Genomic DNA, 22895 nt, shown 5'->3' with positions numbered 1-22895 from the left:
GAAGAACATGTACCAACAGTTTCCGTTTCATTTTTGGAACCAAACCTATAGGGTACCATGTAATTATATACACTTAAGTTCAAATTATACACAAATTGTAACCTAATTTTAAAATAATAAGTATCAAAAATAATAATTGAAATTTAAAAATATATGTATTACGTTTGCTAAACAACTACTATTAGTTTGTTTCATTTGCGATTTGTATATATTACGTAGTATAAATTAGTGACCATCCATTTTTTTTACAAAACATTATGCAAAAAGTTATTAAGTATATTAAAATACATGATACCTTGAATGAGAACCAACACATGCAGGTTCTGGTTTTGGTTCCCAATTTCTAGGAATCTCTTCAACATGTTTTGGTTTCAGTTCCCATTTTGAAAAACCTGTTGTAACCTATTCCGATTCCGATTCCGATTCCGATTCCATGAATTTTAACATGGTAACCTATTATGCTCATCCCTGATAATTAGATAAGATTGTTTATTTTATTTACCAAAATGTCAATAAACCTGAACATCCTCGTAGATTAGCATACTAGAGAAATATGGTACATTCCTTAAACCTAATTTTGACAACCTACCAGGCTAACATATATGTTTAGTAGAAGTATTTATCTTCCAAAATATTAATCAGTAAAATTCTATTACTACGGGTCTGTTTTGATTTACTGAGCTGAGCCCAACTGATTGGAGCTGAACTGAACTGAATAGAAATGAATATTTTATGAGAGAAGGAAATTAGGAACTGAACTGGAACTGAAATTAAGCTGAAGAGAACAGACCCTACGTATATCATTTTTATTCGCTTACGTGCTACTCGAAAATCGATAGCATTTTCGAAAAAAACATAAACTTTCAGCTTTCGCTTTACACATATTAAGCATAAATACCATGTCACATGACCAACGATGTAGCCTAATTACCATGGCAATTATCTTCACACAAATGTCCAGGATATAGATGCTCTAAATAGAGAACATCCAATAGTATAATAAACTCTATAAAGCATTAACCAACAATTTCATACTCAACCCATAATTTTATTCAGCTCATCCCTTACAATGTCAGAAATTGATCCTGCATTCATTCAACCCATTGAACATAGGCCTAAACCCTTTACAATTGAAGCTGAAGGAATCCCTATCATTGATCTTTCTCCAATTACCTCAAACAATCACTACGAAAATGATCGTAGTGATATTCACGACATTGGAGTTCTTATAGCTGAGATAGGCAATGCCTGTGAGAAATGGGGATTCTTCCAAGTGATCAACCATGGTGTGCCACTAGAGAAGCTTGAGAGACTTGAGGTCACGGGCAGGAAATTCTTTGCCTTACCTCAAGAGGAAAAGAGGAAGGTAGGTCGAGATGAGGACAACCCAATCGGATACTATGATTCCGAGCATACCAGAAATGTTAAAGACTGGAAACAAGTTTTCGATTTTACTGTCAAGGACCCCTCTTTTATTCCAGTTGATCCTGATGATCTTAAACCCAAGCAGTTGATTAATTGTTGGCCACAATCTTCTCCTGAGTTCAAGGAGGATGCCCAAGAGTATGCAAGGGAATTGGAAAAACTCGCATTTAAGCTGCTGGAGCTTATAGCCTTGAGTTTAGGCCTTGCAGCACATAGGCTGAACGGCTATTTCAAGGATCATGCAAGCTTCGTGCGACTTAATTACTACCCGTCCTGCCCTTCTCCTCAACTGGTTCTTGGCCTTAATCGACACAAAGATGCAGGTGCCTTGACAATTCTGGCACAAGATGATGTTGGTGGTTTACAAGTCCGACGGAAATCAGATGGTGAATGGGTCAGTGTTAGACCCAACCCTGGTGCTTTTATCATTAACGTGGGTGACATTGTCCAGGTAAGCATTACCCCACTTTCGGGATGTATGGGGCATTGGGGCTGTAATATAAACTTGGGGTTCTCTACATTTACAACTAAAATTCAGAAGTTGGTGACAAGTTCTTCTAACATCGTATATAATGGCTAATTTGAGCACTATTTTTCTTAATTTTGTGTGTGTGTCTGTTTTGCAGGTTTGGAGCAATGATAAATATGAGAGTGTGGAGCATAGGGTGATGGTAAACTCAGAGAAGGAGAGGCTATCTATCCCATTCTTCTTCTACCCAGCACACTACATCATGGTCAAGCCTTTGGAAGAGACAATTGACAACGAAAATCCCCCCAAGTATAATGAATATAATTGGGGAGTTTATTTCGCAACCAAAAGGAAAAGTAATTTCAAGAAGCTCCAAGTTGAGAACATCCAGGTCGCTCACTTCAAAATAGTCTAACAGTGATTATTAAATCTGGATGGAAGGAGTATTACAGTTTACAGTAAATCATAACAAAAAAATCTGTAAAATCAGGTAGAATTATCCTATAGCCTTTTAGATATCTAATACTGTATTAGAGCATAATGTAGTCAGCTAATAGCTGATAAAGTGTTCAAGAATCATTTTGAGTTGTACTTTAGAATATGTATTCTATCTATATGTTAGGGTCAAGTGACCCTTTTAACTATCTCTTTACTTACCTCTCTATTCTGGCTTAGGGCCATGGATGAAAGTACCTATCATATCAAAGACAAAGTCTGATGAAAGACGATCTTACAAGAAAATTGCAAGACAAAGTGACTCCTCCTGTTTAAGGGTCAGATCATTACATTTTGGAGGGTTTAAATTAGAAGTTTCATGATAAAAGTCCTCTACTTTCAATTAAAGTTGCTAATACCTCCATCCAAAATCAGTTGTCACGTGCTTGAGTAGACTTCATAATTTAGCAATCATATAGTACTGAATCGGATTTCAGTAAAGTAGGTAGAAACATAACCTACATTATTTTAGACCATAAACATAACCTACATGAGGTAAACATAACCTCGTGTAGGTTATGTTTATGGTCTAAAATAAACATAACCTCATGTAGATTATGTTTATGGTCTAAAATAACCTCAGTAGAGTAGGATGTTCAATAATATTTTTTCAAGAACATGACATTATAAATTTATAATCAGGAGGCTAGCTATCTTGGAAATGAGATTTTCACTGTGCTAAAGGAAACAATGTAAAAGATACATGTTTATCATACTTTGACACAAAAAATAAATTTGGCGTGATCAAGATAGCAAGTTACCATAGAATGTTGCTTTCATTCTGGTAATGACTCTGCCGATGCATCAGTGGCGGAATTTTGTGCTTCCAACAATTGCATTTGGCGCTCTGCATGTTCTCTTTCACAAGCACTAATCCCCATTATAATGTCCAGCATGGTGCCTGTTGTTCCAAAGAATACCAGTGGTGCAAGAGATTTCTTCTTTATTCCAACAGGAATAGCTACCAAAGCACCCAATACCGAAAAAACCCATGTTCCTAAGGCACTGCAAGGAAAACCTAACTATTGAATATTGCCTTTGAACAGTTGACTTACATAATCAAGATGCAAATAGTAGGAACAACAAACACCACGGCTAAATACGTGAGGCAAGTCTTTCCAAACGTCAAAGCCAAAATCAAGGTTGTTTTACTTAAAAGCTATTTATCTAAGAGGTCAGAGTAGCAAAAAGATCCTATGACATTACAAGCTGGAAATAGTGTTTTACTTAACTAGATTATCCTCCCACAAACACATGAACAAATGTGCAAATTGGTATGTGGTACATGGTAGATGCCTAGATGTCATAGAGGTATACTTTTAAATTAGTTTAACAAAACTTAGAAAATTGTTTTCCTGTACACAAGCGTACTAGCTTACACAATCCTAACAGTTTCATAATTCTATTTTACTGCTATACAATATGAAAGCAGTCTGTACTCAGTATATTACAGGTAAATTACTCAAAACCATGTCTTTGATACTTCTAGTCTCAACATTACCCAGACAGCTATTTCCCCATTAACATCACCCACAAATTGAAATCTTAATTCAAATAGAGTTGGTGCAACCAGGAAGCTACAAGAAAAAGAGATGTTGATCACAAGGAGTTGCACAACGTACCGTCTATGTTACCCTGGTGTTAGGCACTAATACGTGAGGCTAATTCAGCAATTCACAACAGATTTCCATGTTTTTGGACCAGAATTAAGCGCGGTGTATCCATACCCAGGTTCAAGAGTCAAAAAATCGACATGGGTTCGTGAATCTTGAGTTATCCAATATCAAATAATCTGATTCAAGGTAAACTTACCACTGACATAAATCATTATATTGTAGCACTTGTATTAACATAATGCAATTATAAACCATAAATTTCTTCTCTTTCCTTTCATTTTTTGTTTTTCTTTTTGTGGGAGGGGGGAAATAGATGATTACCATAGAAAAATAATATAATTGTCAGTTAATCATGAAAAATTGAATTAATGATCAATAAATTAGCTCACAATTAGCAGAAAAATGCTTTAAAATAAGCAATTTGATCAATTAGGGGAAAAACCCCATGAAATGAAGACAGCAGAACCCCAGAAAAACAATGTCAAATTCCAACACATTAAATTGAGTAGAAAATTCAGGGAATTGAAGGAAAGAGACAAACTTTGAAACAGAGCATTCCTCAAGATGCTTAACTTCTTCTTTTCCAGCCATTTTGATCTATTTTGCACCGATATATGAATTGTCTGTTCAATACTAAAAATTAATTGATCAGTGAAATTGGCAAACTGCCCACATTGTAAATGAATAACATAATAACAAGCATTTAACAGATGAGGAGAGAGAAGAGGGAAGAGAGAACTTACTGATGATGAACCGTAATTAGCAGGGTTAGGGTTCTTTCTTGGAGAGGTAAGAGAGTGAATTGAGGGAAGACGGGAAAGAAAAGAGAACCCGAGCGAGGGTGACCAATTGTACAAGAATAGTCAACTTGTGAGTTCGGGTTTGGTTTTGGATCGGGTTCAGGTCAACTCGATTTAGGTAAATTGTTGTGAATGAGCTAAATTAAAGTATATTGTTAATCTTGTAATTCGATATCATTCATATCAACAACAAGCCACACCAAGTAGTGGGATTAATTTCCATTAGAAGCAACTTGAGGGTGGAGATTCTCTTGCCTTTTCCCTCACTCCTAATACGTGAGGAAGTTCAATAAGACATTAAAAGTCCACGTACATAATATGGTAAAATTTGATTTTAAGCATGTAAAATTGTACAAGTACATTTTCTACACATCGCCCAACGTTATCTATATCTATATTTATTACTTCCCCCGTTCTATTAATATTGCAACAAGGATGAAATTACGCATCTCAAATCACATTTTATATGCTAAATATCTTTGATTGTGTAAGAGTATAAATTATAAAAAGTTGATATTGTGAATGTATTTTATGAGACGAATCTAACAAGATCCCACATGACTATATTTTGCTTAACGTATAAATCATATTATATGGTCAAATCAAAGTGATGAATAGTGCAAAAGATCCATTATTGTAATATTAATAGAATGAAGAAAATATTAATTAAAACTAATTAAAACTAGTGGTCAATGACACTAGAGCAAACTCCAAATGCTCCCCTTACAAAGAGCCACCTCATTTGCCACATCATAATACAAAAAAAGGCAATCAAATTAATTATACTTTTAGTAACGCATCAATAAAGGATAACAGGAGAATTTGTTATCAATCCCAATCAAATAACAAGATGCGTAGAAAAAGGTTTCAATAAAAAAAAAATAAAAGAAATTCAATTATTTCAATGTTATTTTCCTTTGCAGATCGATACATCATATACATTGACACGGGGGCATTCTAGTTGATGATTATTTAATTCAAAATTTCCACTTCTAATCATCTTATCTAATGCTAGGTGACGTTAGTTAGCTTTTACTTTCAATAATTCCATTTTTTTTCACTTTTCTTTAACACTTCATAATCACATGAAATGTCGTTAAGATATTTAACTATCTACAAATCTCAATGACGACTCTACCATCTCTCAAAATAAATACAACATTGTGTCAAAAAAAATAAAAAAATAAATACAACATTACCTTGAAAAATGCAAATATCATTCCACTCAATTCACTTTCCATCACATGTAAAATATTTCACAATATCGCAAATACTAAGTATATTGAAATTTTAAACCTTAACAAGATAACATAATTGAATATCAAGAATATCTTTAAAGATATACTTCGTATGTATAACACACCCTACTCAGCAATCTGATCCAATTCAATTCATCCAATCCAATTTCTAAACGAACATTTAACACAAAAATATACTCGTATCTTAATGTCTAAGCAAGAGTAGCAATGTACAAGTATAGCTTATAACTTCATTCTTAAGCAATCCTATACTTGGCAATTTGGCATTAACACTTTGGAACATTTTTCCAATCTTATTAATGACATTAAACTAAAAATTAGCGTTACAATAAAGCTACTCGTATTGGGCTTCAATTAGTTCTATTTATAGTTGGTTACTTGCTCAAAATAACCCAATTTCTCATTTTCCCTTTTCATTTTCTCTCTCCTCTCAAATTCATACTTTTTCAAAGACAACGGTTTAACCTCAACTTTTTCGAACATTTCAAATTTCAAAAACCCAGAAAATCTCAAATCTCCATTTTCTCTCTCCTCGATCCCACCTTCAATCTCCATCAATGGGGGCAGCCAACAGTCGCGAAGGATTAGAGCTTTCAGATTCCGACGAATACGATGAGCGTGATTCCGAATGTGAGGAAGATGAAGATTACGATACTCCTGAAGAACACCAAGATGAAGGAAACCTTAGTCATGGCGGTAAAACTGCTACTACTCCTTCTTCGTCTTCTTTAGATGATGTTGAAGCTAGATTAAAGGCTTTGAAGCTTAAATACTCTACTCCTGCTTCTGGGTCTTCGAGGAAGAACGCTGTTAAGCTTTACAAGCATGTTGGTGGTGGGACGGCTGATTCGAAATGGAAGACTGCTGAATCTGCGACGTCGTATTCATTTGTGAAGACTCGTGGGGAAGATGAGGAGGAAGAGGAGGAGGAAGGAGAGGGGGATTTGTATTGGGAATTGCGAGTTGGGTCGAAAATTAGGGCTAGGGTTTCGACGGATTTGCAGTTGAAGATGTTTCCGGATCAATTGAGGATTGATTTTGTGTGGAATGGTGTTTGGGCGTTGAAATTCTTTGAGAAGAATAATTATTATGATATGTTTGTGTCTGAATTTCAGGATTGTTTGTTTGAGAATGTTCATGGGGTTGAACCTACTGAGCAGAATAAGGTGAAGGTTTATGGGAAGGATTTCTTGGGGTGGGTTAATCCTGAAGCCGCCGACGATACGATGTGGGATGCGGTTGATGATGAAGGGCCTGGATTGAGTACCCCTAAGTCTACTCCGGTGAGGGCGAAGCAGGATTTGCTTGAGGAATTCGAGGAGGCGGCGAGTAGCGGGATTCAGAGCTTGGCATTGGGTGCTCTTGATAACAGTTTTCTTGTTGGGAATGAGGGTATTCAGGTTGTGAAGAATTTCAGGCATGGAATTCATGGGAAGGGGGTTAATGTTAAGTTTGATAGGGGTAATGGTTCTAGCTCTAATGTGAAATCTTCGAGTTATTCGACCCCGAAGAAGGCGATTTTGATGAGGGGGTGTTGAGCTAGGCTTATGTATTTAGCTTATATTGGGCTTATGTTTTAGCCCGATCCTAGGTTGTATAAATATACCCTTATACGTAATACACTGACTAAGGATTCACATTCTTGACATGGTATCAGGCCTAAAACTCTAAACCCTAAAACACTGATTTTTTTTTTTTTTTTTTTCAACGCTTAATCATCAACAATGGAGGCCGGAAAGATTGATCCTGCTTCTCCGTTTTACCTTGGCTCCGGTGATCAACCGGGTAATTTGATTACACACGTCATCTTCACAGGTGATAACTACTTGGCATGGTCGAGGGCGATTACACTATCTCTTCGATCTAGGAGGAAATTTGTGTTTGTTGATGGAACCATCACCAAACCTACAGACAAGACGAAGCTGCTTGATTGGGAGACGGTCAATTCGATGCTAGTCTCCTGGTTATTGCGGTCTATGGACACTAAGGTTGCGGCATCGATCCCTTACTTTGAGGAGGTGAAGCGCCTATGGGATTATTTAGAGGCACGCTATTGTGTTTCGAATGGACCTCGTTTGCAACAATTGCGGACTAGCATCACCGATTGCAAGCAACAAAAGGGTATGACTGTTGAAGCATATTACACGAAATTGATGGGGTTATTTGATGAACTCACGCGAATCAAGCCCCTCCATGGCTGCGAGTGTGGACTTTGCACGTGTAATGTGGCTGGCAAGTTTGCTAAGGATCGAGATGAAGAAATTTTGCACCAATTTCTGATTGGTATTGATGATGACTTATATGCGGTGGTGAGGACGAACTTGCTTTCTCAACAACCCCCTGCTGATTTGAACCGTGCTTATCAAGCTTTCCTCCAAGAGGAGGAATCCCGTGGCATTGCAAAAGGAAAAGCCGAGAAATCGAAGGAGGCTCATGTTTTTGCTGTGCCTTCTATGCGTGGGAAAGGTAATTTTGATCGTCAAGATCGATCAAAATTATATTGCACTCACTGTAAAAAATCGGGACATGATGTGGAAGGATGCTTTGACCTCCATGGCTACCCCGAATGGTGGTTCGAGCTCAAAGGGAAGGGAAAAGGGCGAGACAGAGCTGCTGCCCCTGCCCCTGCCTCACTGCCGAAGTCTGCTGCTGCTGCCCCTGCACCGAAGCACACACCTGCTGCCCCTGCTGCTCGTGCTAACAACAGCACAGGAACTCCTCAAGCTTCTGCCGGTGTGTCTTTGGCCGATCTCAAGCCTTCCGATGTTCAGGTTTTGCTAAATATGGTTCACAATCAACAAGAGCGAATGCAAGGTGAGTGTGTGCCGGGTTCTTGGATTATAGATACGGGGGCTTCTCATCATGTAACCGGGGATGAATCGTGCTTGTTGGATGTGTGTTCAATTGCAGCGTGTCCCGTGGGCTTGCCTAATGGAGACCAAGCCGTGGCCTTGAAAGAGGGTCGAGTTTGGTTGAGCGATGATTTAATATTGGAGCATGTTTTATTTGTTCCAAAATTAAAATGCAATTTAATATCGGTGTCAAAAATGATTGATGATTCTCAATGTTTTGTTCGTTTCACTAATTCTTTATGTGCTATACAGGACCTACATTCGGGGAGCCTGATTGGAGCCGGTGAACGGAAGGACGGACTCTATTACTTTCGGCGAATTCCTACAGTATGTGTGGTGCAAGTTCCGGGGCTGTCTGTGTTCGAGTTATGGCATCGGCGACTTGGGCATCCGTCAGACAAAGTTGTCAAGTTAGTTCCTGCTGTTAGTAATAGTACTACTATGAAACATTTAAATAAAGCTTGTGATGTGTGTCCTCAAGCTAAGCAGTCTAGGGATAATTTTCCTAATAGTGATAGCAAGGCTAGTAGAATTTTTGAGTTAATTCATTGTGATTTATGGGGGTCGTATAAAACTCCGTCTACTTGTGGTGCACATTATTTTTTGACATTAGTTGATGATTTTTCAAGAGGTGTTTGGGTTTATTTGTTGAATTCCAAAACTGAAGTTTATTCCGCATTTTTATCATTTTTTGCTATGATTGAGCGTCAATTTGAAACGACCGTCAAATTGGTGAGGAGTGATAATGGAACTGAATTCAATTGTATGCTTCCGTATTTCAATGAACATGGCATTATTTTTCAAACTTCATGTGTTGGGACACCCCAACAAAATGGCCGTGTTGAAAGAAAACATCAACATATATTGAATGTGGCTCGTGCTTTGATGTTTCAAGGGAATTTACCTATTGGTTTTTGGGGTGAGTGTGTTCTTGGGGCGGTATATTTGATTAATCGTACACCCTCTCGGTTACTACAAAACAAAACTCCATATGAAATTTTATTTGATAAAGAGCCTGGCTTTGATGAGTTGCGTGTTTTTGGTTCTCTTTGTTTTGCCCATAACCAAAAATCCAAGGGAGATAAATTTGCACCTAGAAGTCGAAAGTGTGTTTTTCTAGGCTACCCTCACGGTAAAAAGGGGTGGAAATTGTATGACCTTGAAACGGGGGAGATTTTTGTGTCTCGTGATGTGAAATTTTTTGAGAATGAATTCCCTTTTGCTAGTGAAAAGAACTTGATTAATGGCTCCGAAAATAATGTGGATATGCATAATATGGATGTGGATAATGTGGGGGTCGATATTGATTTTTTGGATGATTTGGAGGCGGTTTTGGAGGTGAGTGAAGGGAGCCGAGAGCTGCATCCAGAGCCCACTGCCGAGACTGCTGCTGCTGCCCCTGGCAGTGCAGTCCGCAGCCCACCTGCGGCAGCTGGCAGTGACCGCAGCCAGCCTGCGGCAGGGGCTGCTTTGGCCAGCAGCAGCGCTGCCTCTGCGGTGGACGACAGAGCAGCAGCAGCCCGGGACAGCAGTGCTGGCAGCACCCTTGACATTGGGGCAGCTGCTAGCGACGTAGGTGAGGGTGATGAAAATGTTCTTGATGTTGGTCGTGGGGTTCGTGTACGACGTGCACCGGGTTGGCATCAAGATTATGTGGCACATACTGTACAAGCGACGAGTCCTCCTAGTTCACTTTCTCCATGCTCCTCAGGTACTCCTTATCCTATAGCACATTATGTGAATTGTGAAAATTTTTCCCTGCGACACCGTATATTTCTTGCAGCTGTATTTGCAGGGACTGAGCCTCGTAATTTCAAAGAGGCTATGAAAGATGCAGGGTGGAGAGAAGCAATGCAGAAGGAGATTGCAGCATTGGAAGACAATCAGACATGGGTGATGGCTCAATTACCTCCGGGGAAGACGGCTCTTGGTTGCAGATGGGTCTATAAAATCAAGTACAATTCTGATGGTACAGTTGAACGATTAAAGGCTCGTCTGGTCATATTTGGCAATCATCAAGTTGAGGGCATTGATTATAATGAGACGTTTGCTCCTGTGGCTAAAATGGTTACAGTTCGAACTTTCTTAGCGGTTGCGGCTGCGAAAAATTGGGAATTGCATCAAATGGATGTTCATAATGCCTTTCTTCATGGTGATCTTGATGAGGAGGTTTATATGAAGCCACCTCCTGGGTTTCATGGTAGCAAACCAGGAATGGTTTTTCGTCTTCAGAAATCGCTTTATGGTCTTCGTCAGGCACCCCGCTGTTGGTTTGCCAAACTTGCAGGGTCACTCAAAAGGTATGGCTTTAAACAGTCATATTCTGATTATTCTCTGTTTACTCTGAATCAAGGGAATGTCCATCTTAGTGTTCTGGTGTATGTTGATGACTTATTGATTTCTGGCAATTCGGCTTCTGTGATCTCTGATTTCAAGGCATATTTGAGTGCCTGTTTTCATATGAAAGATTTGGGTGTGTTGAAATACTTCCTTGGTATTGAGGTTGCTCGTAGTCCGGAAGGCATATTTCTGTGCCAACGGAAATATACACTTGATATTATTGCAGAGTCTGGTTTGTTAGGGGCACGCCCGGCAGGTACTCCAATTGAGCAGAACCACACTCTGGCAAAATCAGAGGCACTACCTATTGCGGACCCCGAAATGTATCGGCGGCTTGTAGGTCGTTTGATCTATTTGTCTTTCACTAGACCAGATTTGGCATACACGGTCCATATTTTGTCTCAATTTATGCATCAACCTCGTCAAGATCATTGGGAGGCAGCTCTTCGTACCGTGCGCTATTTGAAGGGTTGCCCGGGCCAGGGTATTCTTTTGAGGTCAGATTGTGACTTGCAATTGACAGGTTGGTGTGATGCAGATTGGGCTAGTTGCCCTCTTACGAGACGTTCGATTACAGGTTATTTGATGTTCCTTGGGAATTCTCCTATTTCTTGGAAAACTAAGAAGCAGGATACTGTTGCTAAATCTTCTGCAGAATCTGAGTACCGTACGATGTCTAAGGCCACTGATGAGTTGAAGTGGTTGAAGGGTCTTCTTGATAGTTTGGGAGTTTCACATCCGCAAGCGATGAGTTTATTTTGTGACAGTCAGTCTGCGTTGTATATTGCGCAGAATCCGGTCTTTCACGAACGTACTAAGCATATTGAGGTTGATTGTCATTATGTTCGGGATGCAATTCAGGATGGGATAATTCGACCATCATATGTGAAGACCACGGACCAACTAGCGGACATCTTCACTAAGGCATTAAGCAAGCAACAATTTTTGTATTTACTTGGCAAGTTGGGCATTTGTGATTTGCATGCTCCAACTTGAGGGGGGGTGTTGAGCTAGGCTTATGTATTTAGCTTATATTGGGCTTATGTTTTAGCCCGATCCTAGGTTGTATAAATATACCCTTATACGTAATACACTGACTAAGGATTCACATTCTTGACAGGGGGGAGACTAATATGATGCTTATGAGTCCTGTGTTGGAGAATAAACCTCATGCTGGAGGGCTGCATCAATTGGATATTGAGACTGGAAAGATTGTGACTGAATGGAAGTTTGCAAAGGATGGTGCTGATATTTCGATGAGGGATATCACTACTGATAACAAAGGGGCTCAGCTTGATCCTTCAGGGTCTACATTCTTGGGATTGGATGATAATAGGTTGTGTCAATGGGATATGCGTGATCGCCGTGGTAATGTGCAGGACATTGCCTCTGCTAACTCTCCTGTGTTGCATTGGAATCAAGGACATCAGTTCTCTAGGGGTACCAACTTTCAGTGCTTTGCTTCGACAGGGGACGGTTCAATTGTTGTTGGTTCGATTGATGGGAAGATTAGACTGTATTCTAAGACCTCTATGAGACAGGCTAAGACTGCATTCCCTGGCCTCGGTTCGCCAATTACCAATGTGGATGTTACCTATGATGGCAAGTGGGTGTTGGGTACTACTGATACATACTTGATTCTCATTTGCACCTTGTTTTCTGACAAAGATGGAAGGACTAAGACGGGGTTCAGTGGTCGTATGGGTAACAGAGTCTCGGCTCCTAGGCTGCTTAGGTTAACTCCTGTTGATGCTCATATGGCCGGGGCAAACAACAAATTCCATGGCGGTCAATTTTCATGGGTAAGACGGATATTACTTTTGTGCTTATAGCATCTATACTATTTAGTTACCTCATCTGATTGCTCATTCATGATTTTAGAATTATTATTGGATAGGAAGATATATATGCTGATTTTTAGCTATCTCTTAGCTTATGTTTGCTTGTTGTTTGTGTGAACGGTTTGTCTATAGTGCAAATGTTAAGGTACAAAATTCAATATTTCCGGCAATGCCAAATTAAATAAGAAACCCTTTAGAGAAGGTAGTAAACATGGGGATAGTGAATTCTAACAGGGAAATTTATAATTTAACTCATTTTTAGAGTAGTTAAGTATGAAACTATTCTCATATTGTTAGAATACCAAATTAACAACAATATCAGAGCCTTAATCCAAAGGATGGGGACTACATGAACCAAGGTTATATATCCTGTTGATATTCTCTCCCTCCCTCCATGCCCTTCTATCTTTGTATGCCCTTGTAAGCCCAATTTCTTCATATCATTCATTATTCCCTCCATCAGTCCATCCTAGTGTTTTTTTGTTAGAATAGTTTGATTCATAAGGATTATTGAAAGTGTTGTGTCCGTGGTCATATATAAATTTCTTTATACGAATAGATTGCTTCAAATCTGTTGCTGTTTAAAGGAACAGGGATGGCAAATAAAGTTTTATGCTCTTCTTATGTGCCTTTTGTTTGGTTTTGTCTATGTTGACGCGATGTTAATTAATGCCTATTATGCCTTGTAGTAGAAAAGAGGGATGGTGTGGAAATAAGTTATTGGCCCTGATTCCTATTCCTCTATTTATTTGTATGATATAGTATGATACATATTTAGGTTAGCTTGGGTCACGTTTAAGCCTTCTATTCATCAGAAGTTTAGAACCTTAATATCATTGACTTCTGTGATGGGGGTGTAGATGCCTTGCAATCCTGCATCAAAATAGGAAGGATTGGATTGATCTTGTTTTCTAATTTTCTGTTTATTTTTGTGATATGGTATTTAATATGCCTCGGTTGGGGTGATGTTGTTAGACATAGCCCCCCCCCCCCCCCCCCTTCCCCTTATGTGCTTTGTTGATGGACCCTTGGAGTCTTACTTGATGTATGGGTGAGTGTTTGATTAAGTTTATCTAAGCAACTAGGCCACTTTTGATGTGTTGGTCTTTCTGATTTGAAATTTTTTTGTCTGATGTTTCCGATGTGATGAAGGATTTTTATTGTCTTGCTTTATATTCCCGCTTTAAGTAATTGGTGAACTTGGTTAAGGCTTTTTATTGTCATGCTTTCTACTTGGGCTGTTTGTCAAGCTTCAACAAGCTATGTAATTGATGTAAGTTATCACTGAAACATATTTAGCTGGCCTGAGTTTCTTTTTAGAGATGTATGTGTTGGTAATTTGCTGATTTATTCCCCTTAAAGTTTTTGAATGCTGTATTTTTTCAATGCATTGTATTTATTGAAGGTACATCAGATAGTTAATTGAATCAGAAGACAAATGGGAAACAGAGGTTGTCACAAAATATTGACTTATTATTTTTTGCATGTTTGCAGGTCACCGAGGAAGGGAAACAAGAACGTCACATAGTTGTTACAGCTGGAAAATTCAGTGTCATTTGGAACTTTGAGCAAGTGAAGAACAGTGCGCACGAATGCTATCGGAATCAACAGGGCTTGAAGAGCTGCTACTGCTATAAGATTGTTTTGAAAGACGAGTCTATAGTGGACAGTCGCTTCATGCATGAGAAGTTTGCTGTTAGTGACTCTCCTGAAGCTCCTCTTGTGGTGGCAACCCCTATGAAAGTGTCCTCATTCAGCATATCAACCAAGCAATGACAGTATAGTACTGCCATTGTATGAAATGTATGCCAGCTATCTAATGATTGTGAAGAGCATGCCTGCTGCATCAGTAGAACATTTTTTTTCTATTAGTTTTTGTAAGTAGGGGTGCAGCACGTGTTCTCGAGTGCATTTCTAAATTGTGTGCTTGAGAGGGTTCTATAGATTGTGTTGCTTTAAGTAGAAACGTTTTATTTCACTAGTGTTGATTAGGATATGGAAGACAGCATACTGAAATCTGAATGACTAAAAATGCAGGTATTGAAAATTTCCGAATTTGTTTGGAAATGAGTGATGCTGTCCTGAATTGTGGTTCTGTATTTTGTTGAAAACAATTTCATATAATGTTGAATGAAATTGAACAAGCCCTTTCTGTTTTCTTTCTTCTACTCCTATGGTGCTACGTCTTTTTCTAATTTGCTTGATTCATTTATTTTTCCGATATTAACTCTCCAATAATTCAACTAACAAGGATAGTATTGGCTGCCAAAGTTACTGTATTTTTTTGCAGGGTAATTTTATTTCTCGGCAGCTAAACACGACGAATTAGCTTAAGACAAGTATATCTTACCATTTATGGACAAAGAACAGCACCCAGAAAATTCCAAATTTATAGCACATGATAAAACCCCCCTTAACCCATTAATTGGGAAAAGGGGGAGATACCAAAGTTCATACTTTGTACTTATAAAACATCCTAAATACAGAGTTGTTGACAAGAACTAGGTCCGAGGTTTCAGTAGTGATGGGGGATGTAAACCCAGATTTTATTCAACCCACTGAATTCAGGCCAAATCCCACCTCAACCATTGAAGCCAAAGAAATCCCAGTTATTGACATATCCTCTGCAAATGATGTGGTAATAGCAGAGATTAAGGAAGCATGTGAAAAATGGGGATTTTTTCAAGTGATTAATCATGGGGTGCCTGTGGAGAAGAGACAGAAAGCGGAGTTGGCGGCGAGGAAGTTCTTTGGCTTACCCCTGGAGGAGAAGAAGAAAGTAAGAAGAGATGAAGAGAACCCTTTGGGATATTATGATTCAGAGCATACAAAGAATGTTAGGGATTGGAAAGAAATATTTGATTTTACTGTTTTGGACCCAACTTTGATTCCTGCTTCACATGAGATTGGAGATGAGGAGATCAGAGAACTCAGGAATCAGTGGCCTGATTATCCTCCTGACTTCAGGTACTTTTAGTTTTTTCATCGTTCATTACAAATTTAGTACGGAGTAATATATTTTTTTCGATATTTGTTCAATCTGGAATGCATATTTTTTGACATTAAAGGTATATCATAGGGTGTTTTGAAATATAAACTAGTGGTTGTTCTGTTGACACACACATATACATGATCAAGTCTTGGAGATTGGTGAAGTGTTCTGGGAACAGCGGCGGTGCTAGAACAGTAAACTTGTATTTGATATTCTGTGATTATAATGAATTATTTGCCTTTTGATTATCTTAAATTAGGATGAGAACTTGAAGAAAACTAAATTATTATTTCAGATAGTTTATTTGTTATATGCTGACTGCCAATCACTTTTCGTGGATGATTACTTATGTTAGCTCCCCAAATCATTTTGGGACTAAAGGATTTGTTGTTGTAGTTGTTTGATGGACCCAGATTGTTAGATTGATCTGGGAGATAGATGAGGTAATTCTATATATTTGGTAAGAATCATTGCAGAAATGAGATTGAGCAGGATATTAATCAGTGTCACACATTTCCTTCTTTTCCTGGATGATCAGTTTTTATTCTGATCTTTATACTTGGATTACAATACTGTCAAATTGTAATTTCTTTCATGCTAGTCATGCTGCATTATAAAATGCCATTACTTCAGAATTGTATTTCTGGCTGTGTTGGTTTCTTGTTTCTTGTTTCTTTCTATTGCAGTGGCTTATAAGTTCTTGGTCAGTTTGATTGAATTTTGGTGCATCTCTTTTTGATTGATAACTCGCCCAGGGCCGCTTGTGAAGAATACACTCAAGAAATGGTGAAACTATCTTACAAATTGTTGGAGCTTATTGCATTGAGTTTAGGTGTCCCTGCAGATCGTTTAAGTGGTTTTTTCGAGGATCATGCATCCTTTGTTCGTATTAATTACTATCCACCTTGCCCCTACCCTGACCTGGCTCTTGGAGTTGGTCCTCATAAGGATTCCGGTGCCTTGACTGTCCTTTCCCAAGATGAAGTTGGAGGACTAGAAGTTAGACGAAAAATGGATGGGGCTTGGATCCTTGTGAAACCCACCCCAGATGCATATATTATCAATGTCGGAGATGTAGTTCAGGTACTCTTCTTATTTTTCACCCCCTCCCCAATAAATAAATCACGCACACAGACACACCAGCAAGCACCAAAAAAATCATTGAATTTTCCATTAGCTAGCACTGGTCCTGTTCTAGTTATATGCACTATATAAATTTTAAATAACTCGTGGTGATTAAATTCTTTCTGTTGAACTTGCTAATTTCTTATATGGTTAATAGAAATGTGCCAAAATCTAGGGATTTCTAACTAGAAAAAGTATGCAAATTTAATGATCATTAGTTTTTGGGTACTTTGTATTCATTTTGGAAAGTGTATCCTTAAAGTGCCTCAGTGAAGTACCATACTGTAACTTTTCCTTCTGTTAAAAAGAAATTTTTTGATGATTTAATGAAGTGAAGAGGTTTTGAATTTTGAATTTTGCATAGAATTATATTGTTTACTGGCTATTTACAATTTATTTGGGAATTTGATGAGTTAGCCGAACTTATGTGATGGTTTTTTACTCAAACCTTGTATAAGTAAGTTTGATAGTAGGATCCCCTTGTCTAGAACATGATGGTGATTTTGCACTGCTTATTATGCAGGTTTGGAGCAATGATAAGTATGAGAGTGTGGAGCACAGAGTAAAAGTGAATACTGAGAAAGGGAGATTATCAATTCCATTTTTTTTTAACCTGTCACACTATGTTACAGTCAAGCCTTTGAACGAGCTGATTGACAAGCAGAACCCTGCTAAGTACCGGGAATACAACTATGGGAAGTTCTACACGACAAGAAGGCTCAGCGACTTTAAAAAGCTCAATGTTGAAAATGTCCAAGTTGCTCATTTCAAAATAGTTGAATAATATAGGATTGATTGCAACCAAAAAATATGTTACTGTCTGTGTGAAAGGACATTCAGAAACTTATGATTGCAAAGTCTGCTGTTTCAGTAAGAAGTATAAAGCTTTTCTCAATAAAAGATGATATACTAGATGTTTGATACCTTTTGTGTTCTCATAACAGATAATATACTTGCGTAAATTTGCCAAAATATGATGATAAACCTGCCCATTGTTTTGATATATACTGATGCAACTATCACATACTTCGTATATATAAGATGCAGATAATGACTATGTTCGTTAACTTGGCTTACTTGTTAAAACATATGTCTTTATGAGACTTTTAACTATAATATTTCAGTAACATATTCTTAACTTTGTAGCCATTGTCTTCGGCTGATGTTATGTATCTATGATTCTATGCTGGCCTACATTTCTATAGTAATATTAATCTGTCCAGAACTTGGCTTTTCAATCCATATGCTTTCATCAACTAGCATGATTTTTGGAATTTATTGTTTGAATATGAAAAAGACTTTTTAGTTATATAGTGTTTTTGCCATATTCTTGAGGTTGTTGATACTGTCCAAGTATTTTCTATTAAATTTTTGGAAAAAAATATCTGATGCCAGAAATCAACAACTTTCCTGACCACATGTAGAGCACCTTATCATTAAAATCTTGCACATTTATTCTTCCAGATTGATTTCACAAAGAATTTTGCAAAACGAGCCTAAAACAGAACTGTAAAATTTCCATGGAGATAACAATGAGACGTGTAATATCTGTTGCCCTCATCCTGTTTCTGTTCTTTGCTGCTGCTTCTGCATCCACAGCGAAAAATTCTCAGCTTGAAAAAGATTTTTCCAAACATTTTGTGTTAATTCATGGGTCTTGTTTTGGAGCATGGTCTTGGTACAAAATAGTGCCACTGCTAAAATCTGCAGGACATATGGTCACTGTGATTGATTTAGCTGCCTCTGGGATCAACCTTTTGCACGCTACAGATGTTCGATCCTTCTCTGATTACACTAAGCCATTTATGGATTTCATGGAGTCCATTCCCCCACAGAGTAGAGTGATACTAGTTGGTCATAGTTCGGGTGGGGCTGTCATATCCCAGGCAATGGAACATTTTCCGGAGAAGGTCTCTGTGGGTGTATTTCTGACTGCTGGAATGCCTGGTCCATCCCTCAATTATTCAGTTATTGCTAAAAAGGTGACATTCATGTATGTAGTTTAATTTGAGTATGCTCAGTGATATGAATTCAACATTGCTAAATTCTCTTCAAATGTAATGCAGGCAATGAGTATAGTGGCTCATGCACTGGACAACAAATTTACATATGATAATGGTCCTAACAATCCTGCAACGACGTTTGTATTTGGCCCTAAGTTTCTATCACAAGTAGTATTACAATATAGTCCATCTGAGGTATGCAGCAGTATAAATTCCAGTTTCTTTTGCCATAAACGCGATGTCATGTGAATATATGATGTACTTGATGGTTGATATGTAATTAGCCATTTGTGAATTTATTGACAGGATGTGGCTCTTGCAACAATATTGGTGAGACCTAGACCGGTGGTCAGTATAGAAGGTTTGATCTTTACGAAAGAAAAATATGGGTCAGTGAGTAGAGTTCTCATTATTTCGGAGGAAGACAAGATTGTGACAGAAGACGCTGTGAAGTTGATGATTGAGAAAAACCCTCCAAACAAGGTTCTTAAAGTAAAAAGTTCAGATCACATGGTTATGCTATCTCAACCCACACAACTTTTTGCTCATTTACTTAGTGTTGCGCACGAATTTTCCTGATTGTTTGCTTCTTCAGAATCAGCAAAGTTACAACTTACAAGGTTGCTGATAAAAGTATTCTCAGTTATACCTTATACTCTGTCAGAAAATATGTCAAAGTTGCTTTGCAATAATCAACAATCTGTAAAATTAAATTCATCACTCATACATGAATTTTCTATATGTAAAGATGACCTGTTTTGTTTATAATTGTATTCAATATATGAACCAATGATGTTCCATTTTTCCATTTCAATTGAAATACATTTTTCTTTATGTGTGATTTTTCGATAGTTATATCATTACTTGCAAAGGACGGAGTAATTATAGATCATGTTAGCACAAAGCTGTATATATTTCCACTGTTTGTGGATTACAGGCATGCTTGTGTCATTTATTTAACTATTTACATTTTAACCGAGAAGTTTCCTTTTACTAGGAGAAAGCAAACTTCAGTTTTGGTACACTAATCAAGATCATTATGAGGAGATCTTGAACATCCCTCAATAATTATAATTACATGGCCATAATCCAATTAATTTTTTTTTTTTTTTGCTTAGCTGAATTCAGCAGCTTGTTGCAGAAAGTCAATGTCCTGAGTTCTTTGTTACTGTATTTTTTTATTTTTTTCTCATTGAAGTTTGAACTTTCTTGTTTTTAAGTTTAGAAAAGTAGCAAACTTTATAATCTGGTATTGCTAACCATTTCTAAGCCTCTGCAAAGGGTTACCAAAGTCAAAACGTGAAAAATGCTGAAAAGAAATCTGCATCAGGGACTGATTTCTCTGAAAATCCTTCTGATTATGTTTGTTGTGATTGAGACATCCTATGAGCAGCTTGATCATCAACATAGTCATAAACCTTTGAGCAAGCACTTTGTACTGGTTCATGGATCTTGTTTAGGAGCATGGTCCTGGTACAAGCTGCTTCCCCTCCTTAAATCATCTAGTCACACAGTCACTGCAATTGATTTAGCTGCTTCCGGGATCAACCCTTTGCAGCCAAATGATCTTCAATCAATATCCGAGTACTTTCAGCCGTTGACAGACTTGATGGTTTCTCTTCCCTCTAATGAAAGGGTAATCCTTGTAGGTCATAGCTTAGGTGGTTTGGCTATATCTCATGCTATGCAGCATTTTCCTGATAAAATCTCGGTGGGTGTTTTTGTCACCGCTCAGATGCCAGGACCAGATTTTAATGTCTCCATTCTTAGCCAAGAGGTAACCTTATGTTTAACTTGTTTGTAAACCTCTGACAAATTTACTAACAGTCTATATTTTCCTCATCTGAATATCTGTTATTTTGTATTAACTACAAGTATAACAAGCTCAGAGTATAACAAGCTCATTGTTTGCAGTTATTGAGCATTTATCAGTATAACAAGCTCAGAGTCGATAACATTATGGCTTCTGACATTGTTTGCAGTATAACAAGTATAACAAGCTCAGAGTCGATAACATTATGGCTTCTGACATTGTTTGCAGTTATTGAGCAGAAGTGGACCTGGATTAGATAATAAATTTATGTATGACAACGGTCCAAATAATACTCCGACTACCTTCTTATTTGGTCCGAATTACATGTCACAAAAGGTGTATGACCTTAGCCCTCCCGAGGTAAGTTGATGAAGGAGCAGCAAAATGCACACATAGTGCATAATTTTACATTCTTAACTGGATCAGTATATAAATCTGTGCCTGCAGGATATTGCGCTTGCAACAACATTAATGAGACCATTGCGCTTATTCAGTATGCAAGACATGTCCGAGGTGATTGTCTTAACGGATCAGAAATATGGATCAGTTCCTCGCGTATATATCATCTCTGAAGAAGACAGGATAATGGATAAAGAAGTTGAGAGATGGATCTTAAGAAAAACCCTCCCAACAGAGTGGAAAAGATAAAAAGGTCTGATCACATGGTCATGGTTTCCCAACCCCTGCAGCTTTGGGCTCATCTGCAGAGCATTGCAGCAGATTTTGGTTAACTGTTATTCTGCTAGCTCTTTTTCTGCAGTCTGCAACTGCAGAGTCTGCACTGATAAATGCTGAGGGGTGGAGTCACGGGTAGCTAGCTGAGGTTGTGCTCCCTAAGAATTACTTGGTAATTAAATTCTTTGCAAATCATAACACAGATTCAAAGTGTGTTTATTGTTAATCACTGTAATAAAGATTCAAATGATATCGGGCTAGGCCTACCGATTTTCAAGGTTGTAATCATCATCCTTAACCAAATCCTTGTCCCTCTACCATCTTTTCAAATTCCCGGCTGACCAAACAGAAGACTGACCAAAAGAAAGAAATTTAAGACTAAAGAGAGATTAAAGAGGAACAAGTAAAGACACAAATGCATTAATGCTAACCAAGGTGATTAATCACCAATTACAGCCTTGCCAATCTAGCAAGAGAAATGACACTATCACAAAAATATAAACTAATTGCTCATCACAAAACTCAACATGATTAGCTCTAAGTGATAGAGCTTTTCCCTAACAAACATTCTAATTAAGAACTTCTCTTTGTTACAAGAGAAAATCCAAGTCTACGGTCTTGCAAAATGGTAAAATTCAGGATAAAAATAGGTAAAACCGCTAATGTTGTTAGACTGTTAGCAGCCGCTTTATCCATTGTAACCCCAAATTATTACGATTTTGCCTCTTGATAAAGCTAAGTTCATCGATGAGATACATTGGGTCTTCCTCCTATAATCCGTAGTAGACTAATAGCCGTGTTCCTACCTCCAATATAGCACGCGGGTTGTGATCACATTGTTAACAACAGTAGTACGTCGTTTTAACAACATATCAACGACTGTCTTCTTATCATCTTCCCTTCCAAAAATAGTAAATTCCGGGATTCAAATAAGGAGTTGATTCTTCCCTCCTCTTAATAGGGTTATAGTCTATATTAACCCCAAAGTATCGATTGTTATTAACCATAGTGTGAAGTGTCCAACTCTTCCTTAATGTCCGTAACCTCACGAGACATTATATGAGCTTGAGACACCCCTTCGTTCTTAGCAAACATACTTGGAAAAAGTTAGCTGCGGAAAGTAATTAATGTGGAGAATGCTCGGCTCACTCAAATGAATCCAACTCAGATTTTCGCTTTTTCATTGTTTA

General features: G+C 37.9%; 5 protein-coding genes and 1 pseudogene across 6 annotated transcripts; 5 read left to right on the top strand and 1 right to left on the bottom strand.

Moving 5' to 3' along the window:
- The first annotated feature begins 857 nt into the window (after window positions 1–857).
- Window positions 858–2309, top strand: LOC145588088 (protein LATERAL BRANCHING OXIDOREDUCTASE 1-like). The gene is made up of 2 exons (XM_081644736.1): window positions 858–1876; window positions 2052–2309. Exons 1-2 carry the CDS (start codon window positions 1070–1072, stop codon window positions 2307–2309), a joined length of 1065 nt encoding a protein of 354 aa, XP_081500862.1. The 5' UTR covers window positions 858–1069.
- Window positions 2310–3042: 733 nt separating this feature from the next.
- On the bottom strand, window positions 3043–4863 carry LOC145588087 (uncharacterized). Of its 2 annotated transcripts, none has more exons than XM_081644733.1 (3): window positions 4749–4863; window positions 4547–4628; window positions 3043–3394 (listed from the first exon to the last, which is right to left on the bottom strand). In XM_081644733.1, the coding sequence occupies exons 2-3, from the start codon at window positions 4594–4596 to the stop codon at window positions 3166–3168; spliced, it is 279 nt and encodes a 92-aa protein (XP_081500859.1). In that variant the 5' UTR covers window positions 4597–4628; window positions 4749–4863; the 3' UTR covers window positions 3043–3165. The 2 variants fall into 2 exon arrangements, with proteins under 2 accessions (XP_081500859.1, XP_081500861.1); XM_081644735.1 differs by having other exon boundaries at window positions 4547–4638; window positions 4749–4812.
- A 1599-nt stretch (window positions 4864–6462) lies between these two features.
- LOC145588086 (protein CYPRO4-like) lies at window positions 6463–15293 on the top strand. The gene is made up of 3 exons (XM_081644732.1): window positions 6463–7595; window positions 12377–13058; window positions 14592–15293. The coding sequence occupies exons 1-3, from the start codon at window positions 6622–6624 to the stop codon at window positions 14871–14873; spliced, it is 1938 nt and encodes a 645-aa protein (XP_081500858.1). The 5' UTR covers window positions 6463–6621; the 3' UTR covers window positions 14874–15293.
- Window positions 15294–15549: 256 nt separating this feature from the next.
- Window positions 15550–18114, top strand: LOC145589803 (protein LATERAL BRANCHING OXIDOREDUCTASE 1-like). Its single transcript, XM_081646492.1, has 3 exons — window positions 15550–16064; window positions 16845–17172; window positions 17738–18114. The coding sequence occupies exons 1-3, from the start codon at window positions 15622–15624 to the stop codon at window positions 17996–17998; spliced, it is 1032 nt and encodes a 343-aa protein (XP_081502618.1). The 5' UTR covers window positions 15550–15621; the 3' UTR covers window positions 17999–18114.
- Window positions 18115–18621: 507 nt separating this feature from the next.
- On the top strand, window positions 18622–20031 carry LOC145589804 (methyl jasmonate esterase 1-like). The gene is made up of 3 exons (XM_081646493.1): window positions 18622–19196; window positions 19281–19412; window positions 19524–20031. The coding sequence occupies exons 1-3, from the start codon at window positions 18735–18737 to the stop codon at window positions 19794–19796; spliced, it is 867 nt and encodes a 288-aa protein (XP_081502619.1). The 5' UTR covers window positions 18622–18734; the 3' UTR covers window positions 19797–20031.
- Window positions 20032–20456: 425 nt separating this feature from the next.
- LOC145588085 (methyl jasmonate esterase 1-like) lies at window positions 20457–21854 on the top strand (annotated as a pseudogene).
- Window positions 21855–22895: the final 1041 nt, after the last annotated feature.

The sequence above is a fragment of the Chenopodium album genome, chromosome 17, assembly GCF_948465745.1.
Source record: "Chenopodium album chromosome 17, dcCheAlbu1.1, whole genome shotgun sequence".
Lineage (NCBI taxonomy): Eukaryota > Viridiplantae > Streptophyta > Magnoliopsida > Caryophyllales > Amaranthaceae > Chenopodium > Chenopodium album.
This window is presented reverse-complemented; position numbering and strand designations above follow the sequence as displayed.